General features: G+C 30.5%; 1 protein-coding gene and 2 pseudogenes across 5 annotated transcripts in view; 1 reads left to right on the forward strand and 2 right to left on the reverse strand.

The window, feature by feature from the left end:
* The window catches only part of CNTLN (centlein), a 255,799-nt gene that overhangs the window by 110,478 nt on the left and 122,366 nt on the right, over nucleotides 1-22,955 (reverse strand). For all 5 annotated transcript variants that reach the window (XM_025051403.1, XM_006918351.3, XM_006918350.3 and 2 more), the window contains exons 9-12: nucleotides 17,079-17,255; nucleotides 15,165-15,290; nucleotides 8,985-9,106; nucleotides 7,526-7,645 (exon numbers count right to left, since the gene is read on the reverse strand). In XM_025051403.1, coding sequence (XP_024907171.1) covers nucleotides 7,526-7,645; nucleotides 8,985-9,106; nucleotides 15,165-15,290; nucleotides 17,079-17,255 — 545 coding nt within the window. The remainder of the gene's footprint in view (nucleotides 1-7,525; nucleotides 7,646-8,984; nucleotides 9,107-15,164; nucleotides 15,291-17,078; nucleotides 17,256-22,955) is intronic.
* Nucleotides 3,195-3,313, forward strand: LOC112485103 (annotated as a pseudogene).
* LOC112485015 lies at nucleotides 5,171-5,288 on the reverse strand (annotated as a pseudogene).

The raw sequence follows: 22,955 nt of genomic DNA on the forward strand, positions 1-22,955 counted from the left end.
AAAAGAAAAGAAAAAGAAAAAAAGAAATGTTTTTACAGTAATGTTTTTGTTTAGGAGAATGTTAACATGACTTTGTTAGTTCACAAATCTAATTTAGTGTCAGTAAGGCAACATCCTCAACTAAATGAAAAAGCTGAGTGAGCCTACTAGCATTTCTGAAAGTTTTCCTTGCCTCTTTTATCTAGCATCCCAAAGAGTGGTTTTACCTCGCCAGTACATGGAAGGTACCCCTAAAATAAACATTATTGTTTAAAATTATGACTCTTCAGTACATCTCTGTATATTCAGTCCCTAACTTAGTGCCTGGCTCTAAATTATATTGTTTAAATATTGACTAAATAAGTAGATGAATAAATACATAAATATGTGTTAAATGAATATTGAAGGAATAAGCCAATTTATCAGTTCATTGAAGATTGTTACGTTCTTGGTCTTTTTGTTAAACTATCATTATGATATAATAATTAGATATATTTTATAAACCTAAATGAATTATTATAGGAACTCTATTCCATGCAACTCTCTTAAGTCCTCAAACTATAGCAGCAACAAATACTTCTGACCATACTCAATGGTAGATACACTATAACATGGTAGGATCATTTTTTTAATCATATTTTATAAACTTAGAGTTGCCACATACCATTTTTATTAGGATCTTGAAAAGTTCATTCAACTTTTAAGATTAGATTTGGAAGTACTTTTCAAATTTAGTTTAAAAGTATTTTTAGTAGTACATCTTTTTTATGTGTTCTAGCTTTAATTTTAAAATATAGTTATTCTTGCATAAATAGAGGTAAATTTTACTCCTTAAAATGTCAGGGCTAAGTATTAAACTAGATCCTAATTAATGTATGACACAAAAATAAGACTTCCTAGTCCACAGAAAAACAAGCTGAAATTTCTGATTCCTGACAAGAAGGAATAGATGTATTTATCCCTATTCCTCCTACTAATTAAATATAAAAACTCTGAAATATAATATATAAAACAAACGTAAGACTCTGAAAGGCAGGGAGAAGAAAAAAAATAGGATCAGGATTTTTCGAGTAGAGGAACAACACTAAAGTAACAACTCATGGTGATAGGTTCCCTAGCTTTTTCTTTCCTCTTAAATATCTCAAACTAGGTACTGAAGAAACCTACAACCCAGAAATGCCAATGGACACAAACAAAAAAGTCTCAAGAACAGTCTTGTCTTCTCTCTCTAGCCAAAGAACTGGGAATGGGGCAGACTAGCAGGACAGAATCTCGTTGATGATAACCACCACTGGAGAAAAAAAAAAGGAAACAGCCTTGCTCTCACTGTCAATGAAGGCCAAGTGAGAAGCCTGGACTTCCACCAAAATCAAGTGGTAATGAAGCACTCCTTTGCACCACCTTTAATGCAATGTCAGCAGGGAAGAAGTTAGGAGCTAAGAATCCCACGCCTTCCTGGCAGTAATGATGTGACCCTCTCTCTCAGACATGATATCATCAGAGGTCTGTTAATATAAAAGATTTAAATAAGACCAAGAGTCTCGAAACAATACTCCAAATGTCTAGTAGGCAACTGAAAATCACTCATCATACCAAGAACAAAGAAAATCCCAACTTGAAGGAGAAATCATAATTAAGAAATGCCGCCACCAAGATAATGCATAAGTTAAAATTACTTGACAGGATTTTAAAGTAGCCATGATTAAAATGTTCCAATGAACAATTATGAATGATGTTGAAACAAATAAAAGAATCTCAGCAAATAAATAAGAGATATAAAGAAAAATCAAATGTAAATCTTAGAATTGAAAATTATAAAACCAAAATAAAAATCACACTGCATAGGCTCAATAGCAGTAATGACGATTTAAGAGGAAAGAACCAGTGATCTTGAAAACAGATAATAGAAATTACCCAATTTGAATAAGAGAGATAAAATATGAAAAATAAAGTGAACAGAGCCTCAGGGACCTGTAGGACAATATTAAATGATCTAATATTCATAAGAATAGAGTCCCAGAAGGAGAGAAAAATATGGGGCTGAGAAAAGTATTTGAAGAAATAATGACCAAAATTTTCCAAATCTGACAAAAGTACAAATCTACAGATTCAAACTTATAGAATTCCAAACAGGATAAACCCAAAGAAATCCAAACAGGATAAACCCAAAGAAATCCATGCCAAGACATATCACAATCAAACATGTGAAAAGAAAAAGGAAAAATGATTAAAAGCAGCTAGAGAGTATGATGCATTACCTTTAGAAGAACAATGATTCAAATAGCAGTATAATTTCCATCAGTAATCATGGAGACCAGAAGGAAGTGGCGAATTTTCAAAGTGCTAACAACAAAAATTGCTAACCCAGAATTCTCTATCCAGTGAAAATATCCTTCAGGAATGAAGGCAAAATGAAGACATTATAGAAAGAAGAAAACTTAAGAGAATTTGTTGCTGGCCAACCTACCCTAAAAAAAGGTCTAAAGGTAAATTTTTCAAACAGAAAAAAAAATGGTAAAAGAAAATTTGGAAGGTCAGAAGTAAAGAATAAAAGGTCAGAAGGAAAGAATAAAAATATCTCTAATATATTTATCAGTAAAACTATAGGCTATCCCTCTTTCAAAGTTTTAAAATTATGTTTGACAATTGAAGCAAAAATTATAACAATATCTAATGAGTTTTTAAATGTATTTAGAGAAAATATTTATGACAGTTATATAATAAAGGGGGGAGTATAAAGGGACATATATAGTAGTAAGGTTTCTACATTCCTCTGAAAGTGGTAAAATGCTGATACCAGTAGACTGTCATAAGTTATATACATATAGCCCTTAGAGTAAACACGAAAAAACTAATTCAAAAAGATATACTCCAAAACACTATAGAGAAATTAAGAGGTAATTCTAAAAAAGAAATTCAAGTAACACACAGGAAGGAAGGCAAAGGGAAACAGAGGAAACAAACAAAATAAATAATAACATGGCAGACTTAGCCCTAAAATATCAATAATGTAAGATATAATGTCAGCATGGAAAAATGTAACTTATTTCTATACACTCGCAATATATAATTAAAACCAAAATTAAATATACAATACCATTATAATAGCTCTAAAATTTAAATACTTTGGCACAAATCTAACAAAAAGATTAGACATATAGAATCTGCATGCTAAAACTAAAACACTGATAAAAGAAATATCAATAAATTAAGAGGTCTACAGCCATGCTACCCTGAATAAGCCCAATACCGTCTGATCTCAGAAGCTAAGCAGGGTCGGGCCTGGTTAGTACTTGGATGAGAGACCACCTAGGAAGACCAGGTACTGTAGGCGTAAAAAATAAAAAAATAAAAAATAAGGGATTGTAAGTTGACAAGGTCCTTGCAATCTATGAGGTCAACCAAGGGTTGCCTCGCCTGAAAAAAAATTAAAAATTAAATATTAATTAATTAATTAATTAAGAGACATGCCATATTCATGGAATAGAAGACTTAACATAGTTAATGTGTCAGTTTTCTCCAAACTGATCTATAGACTTAACACAATTTCAATCAAGATTTCTACATGACTTTGGTAGCTGTAGCTATATTTTTTTTTATCTTTTTTTGTAGCTAAGACTTACATGAAAAAGCAAAGGACTAGAAAAGCCATAACGATTTTGAAAAAGAATAAAGCTGTTTGACTCACACTAAGTTTAAGACTTCTTAGAAAGCTATAGTAATTAAAACAGTGTGGTGTTCACAAAAGCTTAGGTATTCAGATTAATGGAAGAAAATAAAGTCTTGAAATAGACCCACAGAAATATAGTCAGTTGATATATTTGACAGTTACAAAGGGAATTTATTGGAGAAAGAAGTCTTTTCAAAAATGATGTTGATACTATTGAACATAAATTTGCAAAAGACATAAACTTCAACCTTTAACTCATAACTTGCACAACTATTAGCTCGACATGAATCACAGAGCTAAATATAAAATTTTTAGAAGAAAACATGGAATAAAATACTTGTGATCTCAGATCTGGAAGATCGTTATTAGAAGATAAAAAAATAAATTGGACTTCAAAATTAAAACTTTTGCCATGCAAAAGACATTGTTAAGAGAATAAAAAGGTAATCTATAGAGTGAAAGAAAATATTTGCAAATCGCACATTGGATTAAGAACTTGTATAAAGATTTTATAGAGAACAATTATTGTTTAATTGGTTTACTAACCAATCAATTATTTTAATGGGCAAACGATTTGAAGACATTCATCAAAGAAGATATAAAGACAGCAAATAAGCATGTAAAAAATTATTGATACCATTCACCTTAGGGAAATGCAAATTAATATCACAATGAGATAGCAATGCACACCTACTAAAATGGTCTAAAAAAATGACAACGCTAAGTGATGCCAAGGATGTGGAGCAACTTGACTCACATGCAATCCTGGTGGGAAGGAAAAATACTAAATCCACTCTGGAAAACACTTTGGGAGCTTCTCACAGAGTTATACATACGACGTAGTAATGCAACTCCTAGGTATTTACCTTAAAAAATCAAAAAGTTACGCTCATACAAAAACTGCATACAGCAGTTCTATTCATAATTGCAAAAAAAACAAAGGCGCAAAAGTTCTTCAGGGATGAATAAACAAACTGTGGCACATTGATACAACAGAATACCACTTAGCAATTAAAAGGAACAAATTGAATGAATCAACACAATAAATCTCAAAGGCATTTTGCTGAGTAAAAGAAACCAATCTCGAAAAGTTAAAGCTTGTATGATCTCATGCATATGACATTCTGAAAAAAAGGCAAAGCTATAGCAAGAAAGAATAATCAGTGACTGGCAAGTATTAGGGATGGTAGAGGATTTGACTATAAAGGGGCAGAACAAGAGAATGTTTTGAGTTAATGGAACTAATTTATATCTTGATAGTGGCAGTAGTGACTTTAAACTATTGTACTAGATAGGTGATAGATGATAAATAGAGAATAGAGATATAGATGTAACACTGTATGTGTTATAACTCATAAAACTGTATGCTAAAAACTCAATGTACTATATATAATTTTTTTTTTTTTTTAGGCAAGGCAACCCTTGGTTGACCTCACAGATTGCAAGGAACTTGTCGGCTTACAATCCCTTTTTTAAATTTTTTATGCTTACAGCACCAGTCCTTTATCTTTTATTTTTTACATCTACAGCACCTGGTCTTCCTAAGTGGTCTCCCATTCAAGTACTAACCAGGCCCGACCCTGCTTAGCTTCCGAGATCAGATGGGATAGGGCTTGTTCAAGGTGGCATGGCCGTTAGACATAAATTTTTTAAAGTAAAAAATCTGTCATTAATAAACAAACCTCAATGAATAAAAGATTGATATTTTGTAAGTCTTATTGTTTCCCCATGATATTTTTATTTCTATTTTTAACATATTTCATTAGAACATTTAATACAGAACACAATTCCAAGGAAGCTTCCTAGAGTAGAAAGTCTGATGTTCTCATTTAATTCACCTAGTAGATTGCCTGTCACACAGTAGCTCAAACACAGCTGTTAACTGATAAATGTTTCACAAAATAGCTCTCCCTCCAAAAATATTATTATATGGTTTAAAGTTTATATCAATTATTTAGCATTCTTTAAGGTTATTTACCCAAACTTCACTACTTTAACTGAATTAAGAATTATCTTTACAAATGGCTATCACATTAATAAATTTAAACAGATTTCAGAGGGGCAGGGAGTTCCACATCTTTAGTAATGGCTCTTAGCATTTAATTTAAAGTACATGTATACACACAGCCGAGTAAACAGACCAGGATTCTAACGGTTCCCTAACTCTCTTAAAAGGAGTTATAATTTTTCTTTAGTTCAATTTCATTAATGAATTTAAAAAATCTCCACTTAGCTAATCTCTTCTTGATATTTTTTTGCATAAATTAGACATTGCAATTAGATTAGTTCTCCTCGCCTAACTCATTTTGTCCAAAATTAACTTTTGTTTATGTAGATAAAAAGAATGTTAAAGATTATTAAAGTATTGATATATACTACAACATGGATAAACCTTATGAAAACATTATGCCAATTGAAAGAAGCTAGTCACAAAGGAACACATATTGTATAATTCCATTTAAATGAAATGTCTAGAATAGGCAAATCTATGGACACGGAAAGTAAATTAGTAGTTACCTAGGGCTGAAAATGGTAGGTGGAAGGATTGGAAGGTGCAGTTAATTGGTGTTAGGTGTGAGAGGTTTTGATGAAAATGTTCTGAAAATGCACAACTCTTCAAATATACTGAAAGCTATTGAATTGTTCACTTTATATGGTGAATTATATGGCTTATGACTTATATCTCAATAAAGCTATTAAAATTATCAGGGAATACTTCTGGGACAAATCCATAAAATAATTTTCAAGATATGAGAGTTTATTACCAGTATCAAACATTTACCACTAATAGAGTGTAGTACACTTTAAGAGGAAAATTAACATGATCATTTCCTCAAAAGTTTATCATTGCATGCAAAAGGTGGTACTCTAAAGTTACATGTGTTATCATATAGCATGTAGAATATAATTTTGATTTATAACTAAGAAAATTTAATGATATTTAATTACATTATACCACATAATACTAAATTCTAATAAGTAAAAGATATCCGGCCTTTCAAAAAATTACATGGTATGAGTGTCAAAAATTAACTCTAAATGAAGAAATAGTTAAGTAGAAAAAGAGGCTAATTATGTTGGTCTATCTCCTATTTGTTTCAAAAAAAGTGCTTGCTTTTTAGCCAGCTAAATATAATAGCCCGTAAATTATAAGATCAAGGAAGCAAACTGTATGTTTTCTAAAATATGGGTATCCTTCATCAAGTTTTATACTTAGGGCAGCTAAAAGACCTATGCAGAGGGATCAGCATTAAGCCCAAAGGACAGGCAGTGCACAGCTAGAAAGCAAGCAATTCCCTCGTGTCTTTTGCAGGTCACTACCAAGGACCATGTTAGCAGATCCATACCAGACCCTTAACAGGCAGTTCTGCTGCTACCAGTAATTAGCTTGGACAGCTCTGGCTCCAAGAGTAGCAGCAAGGCTACACCATAATGAGCTCAGCTGGGATTAGCAGGACAGGGCAGGGAACCAAGAGAGCTCAGGCATTCTGCATTGCGTATGTATCTAGGAGATCAAACAAGGATGGCTGGCTAGGTTATCCCCTCTCCACCTCATTCCAAAAATGAAGCACGGCAGTGTCTAAAATACAAGCTAATGAAGAACGACACCTCCAACAGATGAGAGCCACATTAATTAACACAATCCCTAGATCATATTATACAGTTTCAGCTAGAGCTAGCAAATGTGCAACTTGTTATTGCATTATAAATATATATTTTAAAAAGCTAGTCCTTTTTTCTTTTAATTTTATTGGCAAAAAAGAAAAGATTATTTCATTTCCAAATTTTATAAGATATTTCTCTCATGGCCTTTAAGCCACAAAAAATTTCTCCCAAATGTTTATCTAAGTCCATATTGTTAAAAAAGAAACTCACTTCTGAATCATTAGCTCCTGGTTTTCCCTTCTGAAATAGGCCAGTTCATTCCATACAGCATCAGAATCTTCTTGTCGAAGTTGTTGGGGATCTGCTCTCTTTATTTTTCTGATTTCAGTCCTATATTTAAAATGAAGTTGCTTTCTTCCTTAATATGTTCGAAGTATAATAAAAATTCGTTCACAGATTCCCTAAAATTAAAAAATATCTATGCCCAAATTTCTAATTTAAGATCATTACTTATGGAATGAATTTCCTAAAACTTAAGTACATAGAATTTAAAATCTTATAATTTCCTAAAAAGCTAAGCTGCTACTATGGAAGGCAAGCTTAAGCAGATACATGATATTCCATTTCTCTCATTCATTCTACTAATATTAAATCATACAGTATAGGACTGTCATGGTTTCTAAAAAAGACTATAAGCAACCAACTCATCTAGAATTTGCTACCAACTAATATGAATGTGGTATATTTGTGCTATATTAAAACAAGCTATCAGCAGTGAATACATCAGAAAGTAGTTTTCACAGTTCTAGTGAATACTAAAAAGTTAGGTGAGTACAGTCTAAATACAGGACAAATTGTTTTATCACTGCTTTACTGACAAGTGATATGAAACATTTTCCAATCTTCAGTGAAAAAAATTAGATGTGACAATTACCTACAAAACATGCCAAATGCCCTTTATGTTTTCATTCTCTGTACATAAAACACACTCTTCATTTTTATTTTATAAAAGTGCTGTACTGGCCAATTTAGAAACAGTATTCCTCTATAGAACAGACCAAGGTGTATCATCAACACTGCCCTAAAGGATCCATCTCAAAAGATAAGAGGGTGGTAGATTTTCTGTACTCATTCAGTCCTTTGCCCTCTGCTGATACTGTTAACAGGGGAGCCACTTACAACTAACCAAGATCTGAACACCTGTTCAAAAGCAATTGAACTGAGACCGCCAATTCATGCAGACAAGCTGCAGAATAAACTGGTGGATAGTAAAGATTTTCAAATTGCATACTAGGTTGAAATATTTTTAAGATATCTAACTATGTTATGTGAATTTCATATTTCTCTTGTCTTTCAATTAAAACTTAGTTTTTGAGTTATAAAAATTATAACACCAGTATTTATCCAAAGTAGATTTCCAATCAGGTGACTGTTAACTATTTTTGCTTTAAGTTATATACTTTTATAAAGCTACTCTACTGATATAAAAATGTATACGAGAATTTATAATTACCTATGCTAATGATTTCTGCAAATGAGAGGAAAATCTATAGTTACTGCTAGCATCTTTCTGTTTTCATTTATTATATTCTCTCTAAAAATTCACAATAAAGATTTGACTACCAAATAATTTATTTAAAATCAAACAAAAGCCATTAAAACACCTATATGATGCTACTTCATTCCATTTAATATTTAGGAGAATGCCTTTATGAGCTATGTAACTCACGTGCCATTGCCTTCTTCCCACTGTTTTAATTGCTCTTTTACTGCTCTGTAGTTGGTCTGTAACATCTGTAGCCTTTCCTTGCGTTTTTCATGGGCATCTCTTAGCTCATCATTTTCTTGGCTCTGTAGAACACAAAAAAGCAAGTATACAAGTTTGAAGAAAGCATTAATGTTATGTTACAAATAAAGGTTACTCATCTAAATATGAAATTTGGAAGAAAATAGAATGTAAATATGAATGAATTTATAAAACTTATTTAATTTAAAAAGAAAAGGAAAAGTTCCTAACGTCACAGAATAGTTTTCCTTGATAAATTCAATTGACTCACTGCATTTTCTTTAAAGCTGCTTAAGTAATTTCAAATTTTTGCTATCAAATTACTTTCCTTTCCCTGTTATTAATTAGTATACATACAAATATTTATGAGCTACAAGGATTTGTCCATACATAAAGCATGATTATTTTGTTAGTTATAAGTACATATATAATTTGTATATGTGAGTAGGAAGACCAATTCTTCGCCCATGTATTTATGATTAGTTTGTTATAAGGCATAAGGATTACATAGGAAGAAGAAAATCAGCTTGGACCTGTTAAGAATAGCATACTTTAAGCCTTTTTGGGTTGTACCATGAAGAACTGAAATGGGACAGCCAGGCTTAGTACTCTTAAAGAAGTAATGGGATATAGACAGTCCAAATATTACTAAGTTAAACAATTATAGTGACTTCTGAATGTTTTAAATAGAGCACATGAGATAAATCTTAATTTTTAGATACGACCACAAAATGAACTTACAAAGGCCAAATTTTAAGTTGAGAGGATATATTATATTACTTACGAATTGTGTTTCTCAAAGTTAAATAAGTAACTTCTTGAGTTTTTTACCTTTGAGAATTTCAAATTTGTTTTTTAAACTTTTTCATATTTCTGTATGAAGGAATTTGTATTTTATTTAGTGGGGAAAACAGGTACTCTCTAATAGTATAGCGAAGTGAGCTGAGTAGGCACATGGCAGTCAGAAAGATCTGAATCCCATTCTTTAAGCATTCTCCTGTTAGCTGCATAATCTTAACAGTATTTAAATTAATTCAATTTCTTTTTCTGTAAAATATAAAAAAAGGACACAGAGATTTAAATTATGATGACTAAATTAAATGAGCTAACGTATATGTACTGTCCTTGCCTTATAGAGGCACAGAGCAAGTCAGCTTCCTTCCCTCCTCTCTTCCCACGTATTAACACTGATGCCCTTATTGTTTACAAGCCAAATTCACTGTTTCCTTGACCATCTATCTCTCATATCAACAGTGAGGTAATACTTCACAGAGTTTGCATTATTGTATTGCAATTCTACCTGTCTCAACAGTATGGGTATTTTGTCTACTTTAAATATATGTCTAATAGGATGACTTAATTCTCTTAAATAGTTATTAGGAAGGATTTGAGCCCTGTGCACACCAAGTGATCTGTATGTCATATGGAATGGAAGTACTTGATAAAAAAGCATGAGAATGACATCATTTGACAGGGGCAATCAGAATAAATGTTATCCTAAAGAATTTCAGAAGACAAATCACAATCACTGAAAACTTGCTAAAAAAGTAACATGGTTTAATACCATGGTTAAAAATTCAGGATACTGAATTCAATTTTGTTCATTCCAATAGAAGAACCATATATTAAGAGCCTATTACATGCAGGGTGTTAAGTGCCAATAAGAGATCAAGTCCCGCAACTCAATGTTACTAAGTTTTACTTTGACATAGTTACTTAAATTCAGTGTGTTTTAGTAGCTCTATTTTCAGAATTGAAGCTATTTATATCTCTTCTTCTAGGAAATAAAGAATGACCTTGAGTTTCCCATACTGTTGTTAAAAAAATCCAAATATCATTTCACTTCTTTGAACAATAAGCTTTCTAATCTTAAGTATGGGAAATAAATGAATAATTCAAATTAGCCAAATAGAAGACTAGTATTTAATGTTGATGTCATCTCATAAATAAACATAAGTTACTTATGTTTATTAGGATTCCTTAAGAATGGTTATTAGGAATTTAAACAAGATGTATTATAAATTAATTAATAAAACAATTATAAGAAATTTACAGATATTAGAAAAGATTCATGACAAAACATAATTTTAAAATAAACTTATTTTACTTAGTTAAAATTTCAAAAATAGCCTCTTGTAACCATTCTTCATTGAATCAAATCCTTCCCCATAAACTGATATTTTACAATGAATTCCTTAAAAATTATTACATATAAATTCAGTGGTTTTGAATCATTAAAAGTCTGTTTTAGAGTTCCTAGAAACTCTGAGTAAACAGAACCTAAAAGATTGTCCAAAAGGTAAAAATTAATAGAATGGGATAGCAAATTTTTTTCTATTATCTTTCACAATAATCTTCTGTTGAATTAATGGAATGAATTGAGTTTCTTATTGTTAGTACTGTTATTATTTTAGCATTTTTCTGTTCTGCCTCAGCTACCATTAATCACTGAATGTATACCCACTGTTTTCCTTAATCAACTATATTATGCTATAGATTAAAACTCAATACAAATTTTCTGAGTCCTATATTTCTAAGGCACCCAACTCTAGGTTGCGGACTCCTATGGTCTGTGGCCTGTTAGGGACCTGGCCACACAGCAGGAGGTGACTGGCGGGCAAGCAAACAAAATTTCATCTGTATTTGCAGCTGCTCCCCAGTGCTAGCATCACCGCTTCAGCTCCACCTCAGATCAGGCATTAGATTCTCAAAGGAATATTGGTCCCTGGTGCCAAAAAGGTTGGGAACTGCTGCATTTCACTTATGACATGCCAGGCTCTGTAGTAGGCATATTACTTAATCAAAGCACTTGATGTGGCCACTTCTAATTCCTAAAACTTTAGTGTAATATATTCAAAATTAGAGAATAGTTTGGCTTTCCTATTGTATTTAAATAATTGGCTCCTTCCATTAAGTAGGGATTATAAGAAAATAGTTTATAGATAATCTTTAAGTTTTAATTTTATATGCTTTATAATTCACTATACATAACTCTATACATAATTCTTATTAAATTATTAAAACTTAAACTATTAAAAATAAAACCAAACTGGAGGTTATTTGATAAATCAATTTAATAGAAATAATTTATAATAATAATTATTTTTAAATAAAGTTTCATCATTGATTTATGCTCTATAATGCTGATATCCAACTGTAAAACATGGGTTAAGTTAATCTGAGACAACTCTTCTTTCAACCTATTTTAGAAATAGATAGTAAAATTTTACATAAATATAAATATAAGATAGATAATTATATATAGTTTAAAGAAAAATGTTTTTCTCTATTTTACTGCATGAACAGATGTTGGCTGAAGTCTTTAGTCAAAAGTTGGATATCTCAAAAGACATGTTTAAAAAAAAATCAAAATACTTTTTTACAATATTCTAACAAATATAAGTTAACTGTAGTTTGTACTACAATTTTTTAAGTACTACTTTGCCTAAGTCGAAACTACAGTACTTCATTTGGAAAATATTAGCCCCAAAGTTCTTATGACAAAACCAAGTGTAAGGACTTAAAAATACTTTTAATTTCATTAATTATTACATTTTCCTAAGGGGCCACACAAAAATATCCCATAGGCAGGGACTGAATTACATCCATTTATTAGATCATTCAATAAAACATTTAGTGAGTAACTTCTATGTATTTTGCAATTAAACTAGCTAAACTAGAGGCTCTAATTTCTGTGTGCAAATAAGTCTAAATGACTAAAACATTAGAAAATAGGAAAGTTGTGTCAACTGACTTTCCAAAAATCATATTTGCAATTCTACTTTTGAGTTCATAAGAATAGAAATGAAAAAAGATTATATAAAAAGAATTTTACTCTGAAAATAAACTTGAGGCCTCATGCAAGAGCTTTTGTTAGGTAAAAGGAATGAGGCAAATAAATTAGTATAATGCTTCTGAGACTCTGAAATAAGAAATTCAAGAGGTGAAAGAGACTAGATCTAAAAACGTCTGAAAATGGCTCTACTCCTACCTGCCAAAAACAAGAGATTATCAAAGACTCACAGACTCTGGGTGCAAATGAGTGTAAATCCTCTACTACTAAATGGGATACGTGATGGGTAATTTTATGTGTCAACTTGACTGGCCCAATATTCGGTTTATCATTATTTCTGGGTGTATCTGTAAACTAGCAGACTGAAAAAGCAGTTTGTGCTCCCCAATGTGAAGTGAAGGGCTTCATCCAATCCACTGAAGACTTAAATAGAATAAAAAGCTGCATGAGAAAAAATTCTTTCTTTCTGCCTGACTGTCCCTGAGCTTGGACGTAGGTCTCCTGCCTTCACACTCATACTTGGTTTGGGACTAGAACTTACACCATCAGCTCTCCTGGTTCTCATGCTTTGGAATTCAGACTGGACCTTTACCATTGGCCCTCCTGCATCTCCAGCCTAAAGACTGCAGATCTTGGACTTCTCAGAGTCCATAATGGCATGAGTCAATTCCTTATAGTAAAACAATCCCAATCTCTCAATCTCTCTCTCTCTGTCTCTCTCTGTCTTTCTCTCTCTTTCTCTTTATATATATTCTAAATATATGTATTCTGAATATATATGTGTATGTTATATATAATATGTATTATATATGGGTTATATATGCATGTACATATGCATATATACATATATATTCTGAAATATATATGTGTGTGTTATATGTATGTAAGTATATATATGTATGCATATTATATATAATATATACATATATATTTCAGAATAATAATGTCTCATTAGGAAAGATTAAAGGGTTATAGCTGATTGCTTCTGTTACTAGGAGAACCAAGATTAATACAGAATAGAAGTTTTGGTATGTGAATTTCAGGAACTATGCAAAAGGAGGATGATAGACTAGCTTCCTAAACATGCCCATAATATCCCGTATGTACCCCAATGTACACTAATACATCTTCTTAACTAGAGAAAGGGTCTTAAACGATAGAAACTCATCTTTTCTCCTATTGTACAAGGGACTAGTATAACGCTTGGCTAATTGCATTGCTCAATAAATTATGGAGTAAACAAATAAATGAACAAATAACTCCAAGTGTATAAATTTCAAGTAGGCTAACTGCTAGCAAGTTGAGGTCATCTGATAATTTCATTTTTAATAGAAACAATAGATGATAATTTTCTTTTTTTAGAACTAATAGTTTAATTCTGAATAAATATAAATTAACACTTAATATTTAGTGAAAAGAAAAAAATATTAATTGTAGCTTATAGTTAACTATATCTCTAAACCATATTTGGTTCTAGGGCACACATAATGTAAATCAAACCTTTTTCTCTCTAAGAATAATCTATATTATATGACAAAGAATATGAGCATTAATGCATTAGATTCTAATCATGTGTAAATTGGGCTTGTCATAGAATGTCATAAAATTATTTGAGATTCAATTAAATGGTTAAATCTCAAATAGTACAGGCCTTTGGGTATTTGTGAATGAAGAATGACAGATTAACATATTAAATTCACAGAAAAAATAAAAGCCCTCAATATGGTAACATAAAATCGGTTTGATATGCAAAACTAACTTTTGCGAAAGAGAATTCAGATTATGACTTTGAAAGTATAAACTCTCAAAGACTGGCCAAAAAAGTCTATGCTTCTTAAACAATGGGAGAATGCTGATTCAAATGTCATGTATTCTGAGGCAAATTCAATTAAAATAAAAATAATAATGTATATATATTTGCCATTTTAAGTATGTAATTTTGCTAAAAAGGACAATTTTAAGTGACTTGAGCTAGGTTAGTATAGTTTTTAACTTGCTTGTCTTTTTATATATTTATTATGTGTATAAAAAATTCTCTTTCACTTGCTATAGTTCTATTTTTTGTCTCTGAGAAACAGTATGAAATTTCCAATATTAATCCAAAATATTCCCAAATAATTTTAAAGGGGTAAATAGTTTTCAAGAAGCAAAAATGTATTACTTTATGATCCTCAGAAATCTTAAAACAATATCAACCAATCATACATTTTTATACATATAATTAAAATCAGGAAAGATAAATGATAAGCAGTCATTTGTAAAATGAATGTTTACTTTGGTATATTTTTACCTATGCAAGGTTATTACTAAAGAAATGATTTAATGTTCACCTTTAGTTGTAGTGCCTTCTCTAAGTTTTCAATCTTTCTTTCAGCTTTTTTCAACTTCTTTAGCTCCTCTGTGTCTGTGAAAGAGCTCTTTGGGGACAAAGACCTTGAACGTTTTACAGGTGGTTCCTTGAGAATAAAACAAGGACATGGTTGAACTAGTTGGAACACTGGATTATGAAAGACATGCAAAATTAAAGAACAAGTAATTTTGAATACTAATAATGAATTATAAAAAAATCCTGCATGGAATACCAGAGAAATAACAAGCGGAATTACCACAGTGCTACCGCTAAAGGTTTCTCTGTGACTCGTTAATGAGAATATTCATTTACATTTACATTGTTTCTTTCAGAATAATGATGTCCCATTAGGGAAGACTAAAGGGTTATAGACTCAGAAATGCAAGAAACCTCATTACAAAGGAGGGGATAGAGGCTGGTCTAATTGCTCTATAAGGGTCCAAGGTTACACTTGATAGGACAACGAGAAACAAGAGGGAAAGGATTTTTTTCCCTTTGAAATAGTTTAACACACTGTGAAGTTGAAGGAACAATATGCTTGAGGAATATAAATACAACAGACAGTAGATCTTATACCATAATGACCATATGGTCATTAACTATAATGTGGCTAACTAGAGACAAGAATGTGTGTTTATATTATGTACAGCTTCATATACCAATCTGGAGAAGGAATATGTGAAAGCAACTATTAAGCTGGGCAACATATTGTTCATACTTACTGCATGTCCTTATGAAAAAGCAAGAATTTTGTTCAAAATATCCCTCCTGTTTTTTTGACTTTTGTTAAAAGCAATGAAACATCAAAGCAGTATATTTTTAAACTTCAGCAATACAGTAAGCAACCAAATTAGGCCCTATAAGGTTTTCTCTCAATTTTAGGAATGTTTTATTTCATTTAAATAAAGCTCAGTGATGTGAAACTACTCCAAAATGGCAAGAAACATTTCATGCATTTATGTTTAAATATATACATACATACAGCTCATTTTTCTGAAAATTACTAATACCAGAGGCAGTAAATAAAAGCACCACAGAAACATGGGTTTAATTTTAAATGCTTTCTTTACTAAAATAGTTCATTCTACTCAGGAAAAAAAGGAAAGACCCAAAAACAATTATCTTGAAAACACGGTTTTCTACTCTTAAAAACATTATTTTCTACTGCTGAAGTAACAAGTGTGAGAAAATATATCTAAAACTCTTTACTTACAGGGAAATTTCAATTTACCTAGAAATAAGATATTTATAAGGTGATATTATGAAACTTTTATATTAGTTAATGTTCATAGACTTTTTTGTGGCATAACATTTTATAATATTATAAAAGCTGAGACATTAATAAACAGGAAACATACTACAAAAAATTTGCTCATTTTTCACTATAGCTATGCCTTTAAATCTGAAAATATATAAATATACATATTAATGTTAAATTCTATTTAATAGTTTATATTCCACATGGGTAGTATTAAAATATCATGTCTGAATGAAAAACATTAAGATACATTTTTCTTCTAATTAAAATAAGAATATTGAGTTAACGACTAATATCAATTAAAATTTTTTACTTATATTAGTTTATCTATAGGTTAGATAGATGAAAGATACTTTCCAAAACTTTTTAATATAAGAATGTTAATTTACTGCAAAACAGGTATATAATACCATTAATATATTTCATTAATTAAATCAGGAATATATTATTCAGTCTTTTATAAAAGGAAAACTCTTTACTCCCAACAATTATTTTATTGAACATTTGGCACATGATATTTTTTAAAGCTTCCAGAAATAAAAGCAGAAAAGTAAATGCTGCTGTTCGTTTTTAACTTTATTGCTTGCCTTGCCAGCCTCATCCTGACAAATTCACAAAATGACAAAATATCCCTACCTTTTGTTTCCCTTCAGCACTTGTCAAGATGCTCTTTTCTGAGAAAACCTTGTTGGTAGATCTGTTCTCTGACAGTTTTTCATTTGCTGTTTTCAGTTTCTCCTGTAAATACTCAATTTCGGACTTCTGTGAGATCATTAAGGTTTCTAAGCTTGATAAAGATGGCCGCTGAGACACCTATTAAAAAAAGTATACATTCAAATACATTTTCCTTATATTATTTACATACATATGCAAATATCTCTATAGAATATTACATTATATGTCATAAGTATTCAGAGAAAGAAAACTTCATTTCAATAATAAGTTGTAAATCAGCATTAGCTAAACCTACATCATCCTAATAGAATGGCATTTTTCAATAAATAACCAAGAATCTGTATAAATATTTTCATGAATAATACTGTCATTCAGATTTTCAAGAGAAAAAAATTAGAGCATGGTTGCATAATACACACACTGACCTATAAATTAATTATTTCAAATTTATGATTACACGCAAATGTATTTCCTTAGAAAATATTCAATCCATCATCTGATCAAGAGTTATGTAATGCCTCTCTGAATATAAACCTGAGGAAAGGAAACCAATAGCACTATATGTCTAATTAGCTTTTAATGTATCACAATTTAAAAACAACAACTCAAAGAACTCTGATATTTTAAAAAGTCAATACAGTTCACAGTATTCTCTCTTGAAACGTATTCCTATGTCAGATAAATTGCTAACAGTAAGCACTGCATTTTAACAACAGAAATCACAGGAAAATAAGCTTGTAGGAAACCTGCTCATGAAAATTAGCATTCTGCAAAATTATACTACCAACTTGACAGAATTAAAATCCATGTATATATACTATTTCAAATTAACCATTTCATTTACAAAAAAAAAAAAAAAAAAAGCAAAATCTCTAAAGAATAGTGGTAACAATTTTTGTTGATTTCCAGCAAATAAAGTAAATTCTTATGATTCTAATATTATCAGTATGAATCTAGTAGCCCTGAAAAGTTTCATTTAAAATGTAGAAAGCCCATACTTCCTAAATGATAGTCTTACAAACTATGAGAAAAATATATATGTTTAACTTTTCTGAACCGACACAACAATGGGAAAAAAAAGCAATCTCTAAAGCATAGTGGTAACAATTTTTGTTGATTTCCAGCAAATAAAGTAAATTCTTATGATTCTAATATTATCAGTATGAATCTAGTATCAGTATGAAACAATTTTCAAAGACTAACTGCCCCTGTCTAGTAGCCCTGAAAAGTTTCATTTAAAATGTAGAAAGCCCATACTTCCTAAATGATAGTCTTACAAACTATGAGAAAAATATATATGTTTAACTTTTCTGAACCGACACAACAATGGGAAATATTTTCCTTTTCTGGTTTGACTACCTTTTTTAGGAGATAGCCAAAATTTTCCTAATTCCAGTCTGTAATTTTTATGAAGGATCATCTCTGACTTATACTAACATACTTTCCTCATATATAAATCACCTGGTTTCCCAACCATTATTTCTCATACTAATAAATATTTTCCTCAGAGTATTGTTAATATTGTACTGTTACCACACTTGCAATATAGTAAAAACTTATTCCATTACATTGCTTTGAACATCAAATTAAAATACTTCGAGCACTTTTCTTCCAAACTCTATTAAAGGATTTTGCCCTATTCTTTCTTCCTCCTTTTAATCACTGTATAGCTTTGATTTTTTATATTTTCTTCCTATTTTGTAAGCAAATTTATGTTTAAAAATATATCCTGTGATAGGGCTGCCAATCTAAACAATTTTTAAAGACTAACTGCCCCTGTCCAGGTTTCATTAAATAAAATTATGAAGAATATGTAAAACATCCCATCATTTGCCAAAGAAATTTTAAATAAATTGTTCAAGGTCAAACAAAAATTTAATATGAAACAGGAAAATCATAACTTTAGTTTAATGGTATATCCAATAAGCAGCCCTGAGTTCTTTAATAAGTGAGTTTTCTGTCATCATTGGATTACAATGCAATAGTAAGAACGAAAAACATGAATATCCGGTCAAGAAGCTGCAATGATAAAATAATCTAAATATTCATAAAGACATTATAAATGCTCCAACAGTGGATACTGTCACTATAATAGTAAAAGATTTAATATTTAGGCAGCATTCCTTCAAAAGACCTCAGTAACCGATAACAAATTCAAATTAAAAAAAAAAATACTATGCAGGTTAGTGATTAACACAAATTCATATAGGAGTCAGGAAGATAATATTAAAAAATAAGTAAAATGGGTTGTGTTTAGTATATTTTAAAATTACTGCTTTAGAATTTGTTCAACAAAGACGCTCTATACATATTAAACACAAAGATATTCACTTCTCTACAAGGAAACTTACACATGCTCCTACTTTTTGTAAATGTGGTCTTTTTATCATTTTTGCTAGAGATACATGCACAAGAAATCTTTCACATTTCTCTCAATATGACCATTTTTAAAAGCATAAGTGAAATAAAATGTCAAATGGACACAGCCTCACTTTGAGTGAGTGGGAAGGTATTTGTGGCAGCAGTTACACAGCTCCAGTCAATTCTTTTCATAGAGGAATGCACGACTACTGCCAGAACTACTGACTTTTCGAAAGAAGCGAGAAATACAGATTTCTACAGGAAATCTAATTTTAAAATACTGGCTGGACTCAGTCTATGACTCCTGTATTTTGAGAACTTGGTAGAGGGAGTATAATAAGCGGCTACAAATTTCCTAGGGAAATTTTGAAATATGCATCAAAGCACATGAAAATGTATCAAGCCTTTGACTTAGCATTTTAATCATGCTGAGGGTTGATACAGAAAGATATACATGATAAACTGTTAAGTGAGAAAAGCAAGTTACAAAAGAATATAGTATAGCATATAGAAATATATTTTGCCACAGGAAAAAATCTAAATGTTATAGTGGTATTTCTGAGTGGAAGGATTACATGTGAATTATTTTCTTCATACTTATCTGTATTTCCTTAACTTTTTACAATGAATATGTCACTAAATGATTTTTTAAATGTAACATATTTCTGCAAATAAAAGAAATTAAAGTTCAATATAAAAATTAGTATAGATAATGGAAATATAAATCAAAGTCTCTCTACAATTCCATCTCTCAGAGTTCACTAATAATAAGTTTCAGATACATTATCTGGACTTAAAAAAAAAGGAAAATCATTGTAATTCTGCCCTTTAATCTGCTTTTTATTAATAGACCTTATTTTTTTCAAAGTGTGTCATACTTACAGAAAAACTGAGGAGGTACCATGGAGAGTTCTCTTATATTTCTCACTTCCACCCACCCAATTTCCCCTATTATGCAAATCTAAAATTAATATGGTACATTTTTTACAATTAATGAACCAATATTCATACATTATTTTTAACTGAAGTCGACACTTTATTCAAACATCCATAGTTTTTACCTAATATCCTTTTCAGTTCCAAGATTCGATCCACGATACCACATTACATTTAGCTGTCATGTCAACAACTCTTGGCTTTGACAGTTTCTCAGTAGTTTTCTTATTTTCGACAAAAGTGACAATTTTGAGGCGTACTATTCAGGTATATTGTAGGATGCCTCCACTGTTGGAATTTGTCTATGTTTTTCTCATGATTAGACTGGGCTTATGTGTTTTGGGGAGGAAAATCACAGAAATACCATTTTTATCATATCATATCAAGGAAACATACTAACAACATGATTTGACTCTTGATGTTGACCTTAATCACCAAGCTAAAATGTTTGTCAGATTACTCCACTGTAAAGTTACTCCTTTGTACCCCTTTCACACATACTCAACTAAGCTGCTTTTTAACTTACTATATATATTATGTATAACGACATATACAAGGATGCATGTATATCGTCATATATCCTACTTATCCTCTTTTAAGTGGTGTTTTACAGGCTTAGGAAAATCAAGACAACTAATCTCCCTGTCTGTGGAAGTTTATTCTATCTATTGCCCTTAAAATCCTAAAATCTTTGAAAAGTTCACTTTTCTTGCTAAGAGTATTTTATAAATACACTTTTTCCTCTAATATAAAAAAATCCTTGTGCACCTTTTCAGTTTATAGTCTTGGAAGATAGTATGGTGCTAGATCATAGTAAATCTGATACAAAATGATCAGTGGAGTATGTGTCCAAATGCCTCCAATTGGAACTAATCTTTTTAAACTGACCATTATTAATATATAACTTCTTTTTCCCATTGATGTACAGAGGTACTTTTGATCAAAAAATCCCATCGAAGATATAGAGTAGAAGGGGAGGGAATAGGGGAAGACTTTAAGTGACATGCCAATTACTATTAAGAGTATATATATATATAGAAAAGCACTTAGTTACTTGCAAGGGAGCTCCTATAAGATTGTCAGCTGATTTCTCAACATGAAATTTTGCAGCCAGAAAGGACTGGCACAAAATATTCAAAGTGATGAAAAGCAAAGACCTACAAGACATGCCAATTACTATTAAGAGTATATATATATATATAATATCTAGTCATGTTGCATTAAATTCAAGCAACATTGTATGGCATTATTACAGTGGAGGCTGAGGGAATATTGCCTAATAAACAGAAATTTTTTTCACAGCTATAACAGTTGCACAGAATTGTAATTTCAATTGCTTTGTCTTATTAGTAAGTTTTCATTAAATATATGAATGTTTCCTACTATATTAAAATAATAATAATTAGCACTTAATGAAAAACCATTGAATTCTCAGCTCTAGGTAAACATTTCACATATATTATCTCATATATTTAAAAAATTTATAAATTCCAGACCCGTCAACACATACACAATACAGTTTATTGCAAAATAAAAATATTTAAAAAGGACATGACACCTCAGCAAAAAAACTGTTCTCCAAAAATAATCTCACTGAAAATTAAGTATACATTAAACATACATATGTGTTTAAAATCTGAAATGTTTGTGTATATAAAATATCTAACACATACATCTGATATGCATCAGAGAAATTGAGATCTTGAATAACTGTTCTCTGAAAAATCAACTGAAGTCCTCTTGGAAGAAGACAGAGGGCAAAAAAAAAGTAAAAATATACATATATTTTATTATGGAGTATATATATATAATTTCCTTTTTATGAAATGCCTGAATCTCTGCCAAAACTTGACATTTTATTTAAAATTGATTTTAGAAAAGGAGAAATATATTGTCAATTTATAAAACAAACAATCGATGAATCATCCATAACCTGAAAATAGATGGTTTTAAAAATAATCATATACTCTTTTTAAAAAAAGAAAAATAATATCAAATCAGCATGATATTATATATCAAAATAGTCTATAATCACAAGGTTCACAAATGGAACTATATATACCAGCTTAAACTCACACCTCCCTTTTAGAAAGACTACTGAATTGAGTAATAAATGTCTAATATCAATTAAATGTCTCATATCAATTAAATATCTAGTCATATCGCTCTTTAAAAATATATAAATATTTTCATTTCTTCCATACACTCACTTTTAACCCAAATACCCTCAGACTGCATTTAAATATCACAAAATATAATAAAATTTACATTTATAAAATTTAAATTATCACCATCTCCTGTCATAAACACCATCCTAATATCACATTTTATCAAAATTTAGTACTATAACCAATCAATTAAAGTTTCCTTTAGTATGTAAACACTTGTGTGATACAGCCAAATTTTGAACAAAATGAAAGGGAAAAATTTAATTTCATAAATTTAACCACTTCCATATACCATATAAATCTTAACGCTGAATGAGTTATAAATGGCTGATTTATTGGCTTACAGTGACATCCAGTAGATGACAACATTATC

This window comes from Pteropus alecto, unplaced genomic scaffold, assembly GCF_000325575.1.
Source record: "Pteropus alecto unplaced genomic scaffold, ASM32557v1 scaffold95, whole genome shotgun sequence".
Classification (NCBI taxonomy): Eukaryota; Metazoa; Chordata; class Mammalia; order Chiroptera; family Pteropodidae; genus Pteropus; species Pteropus alecto.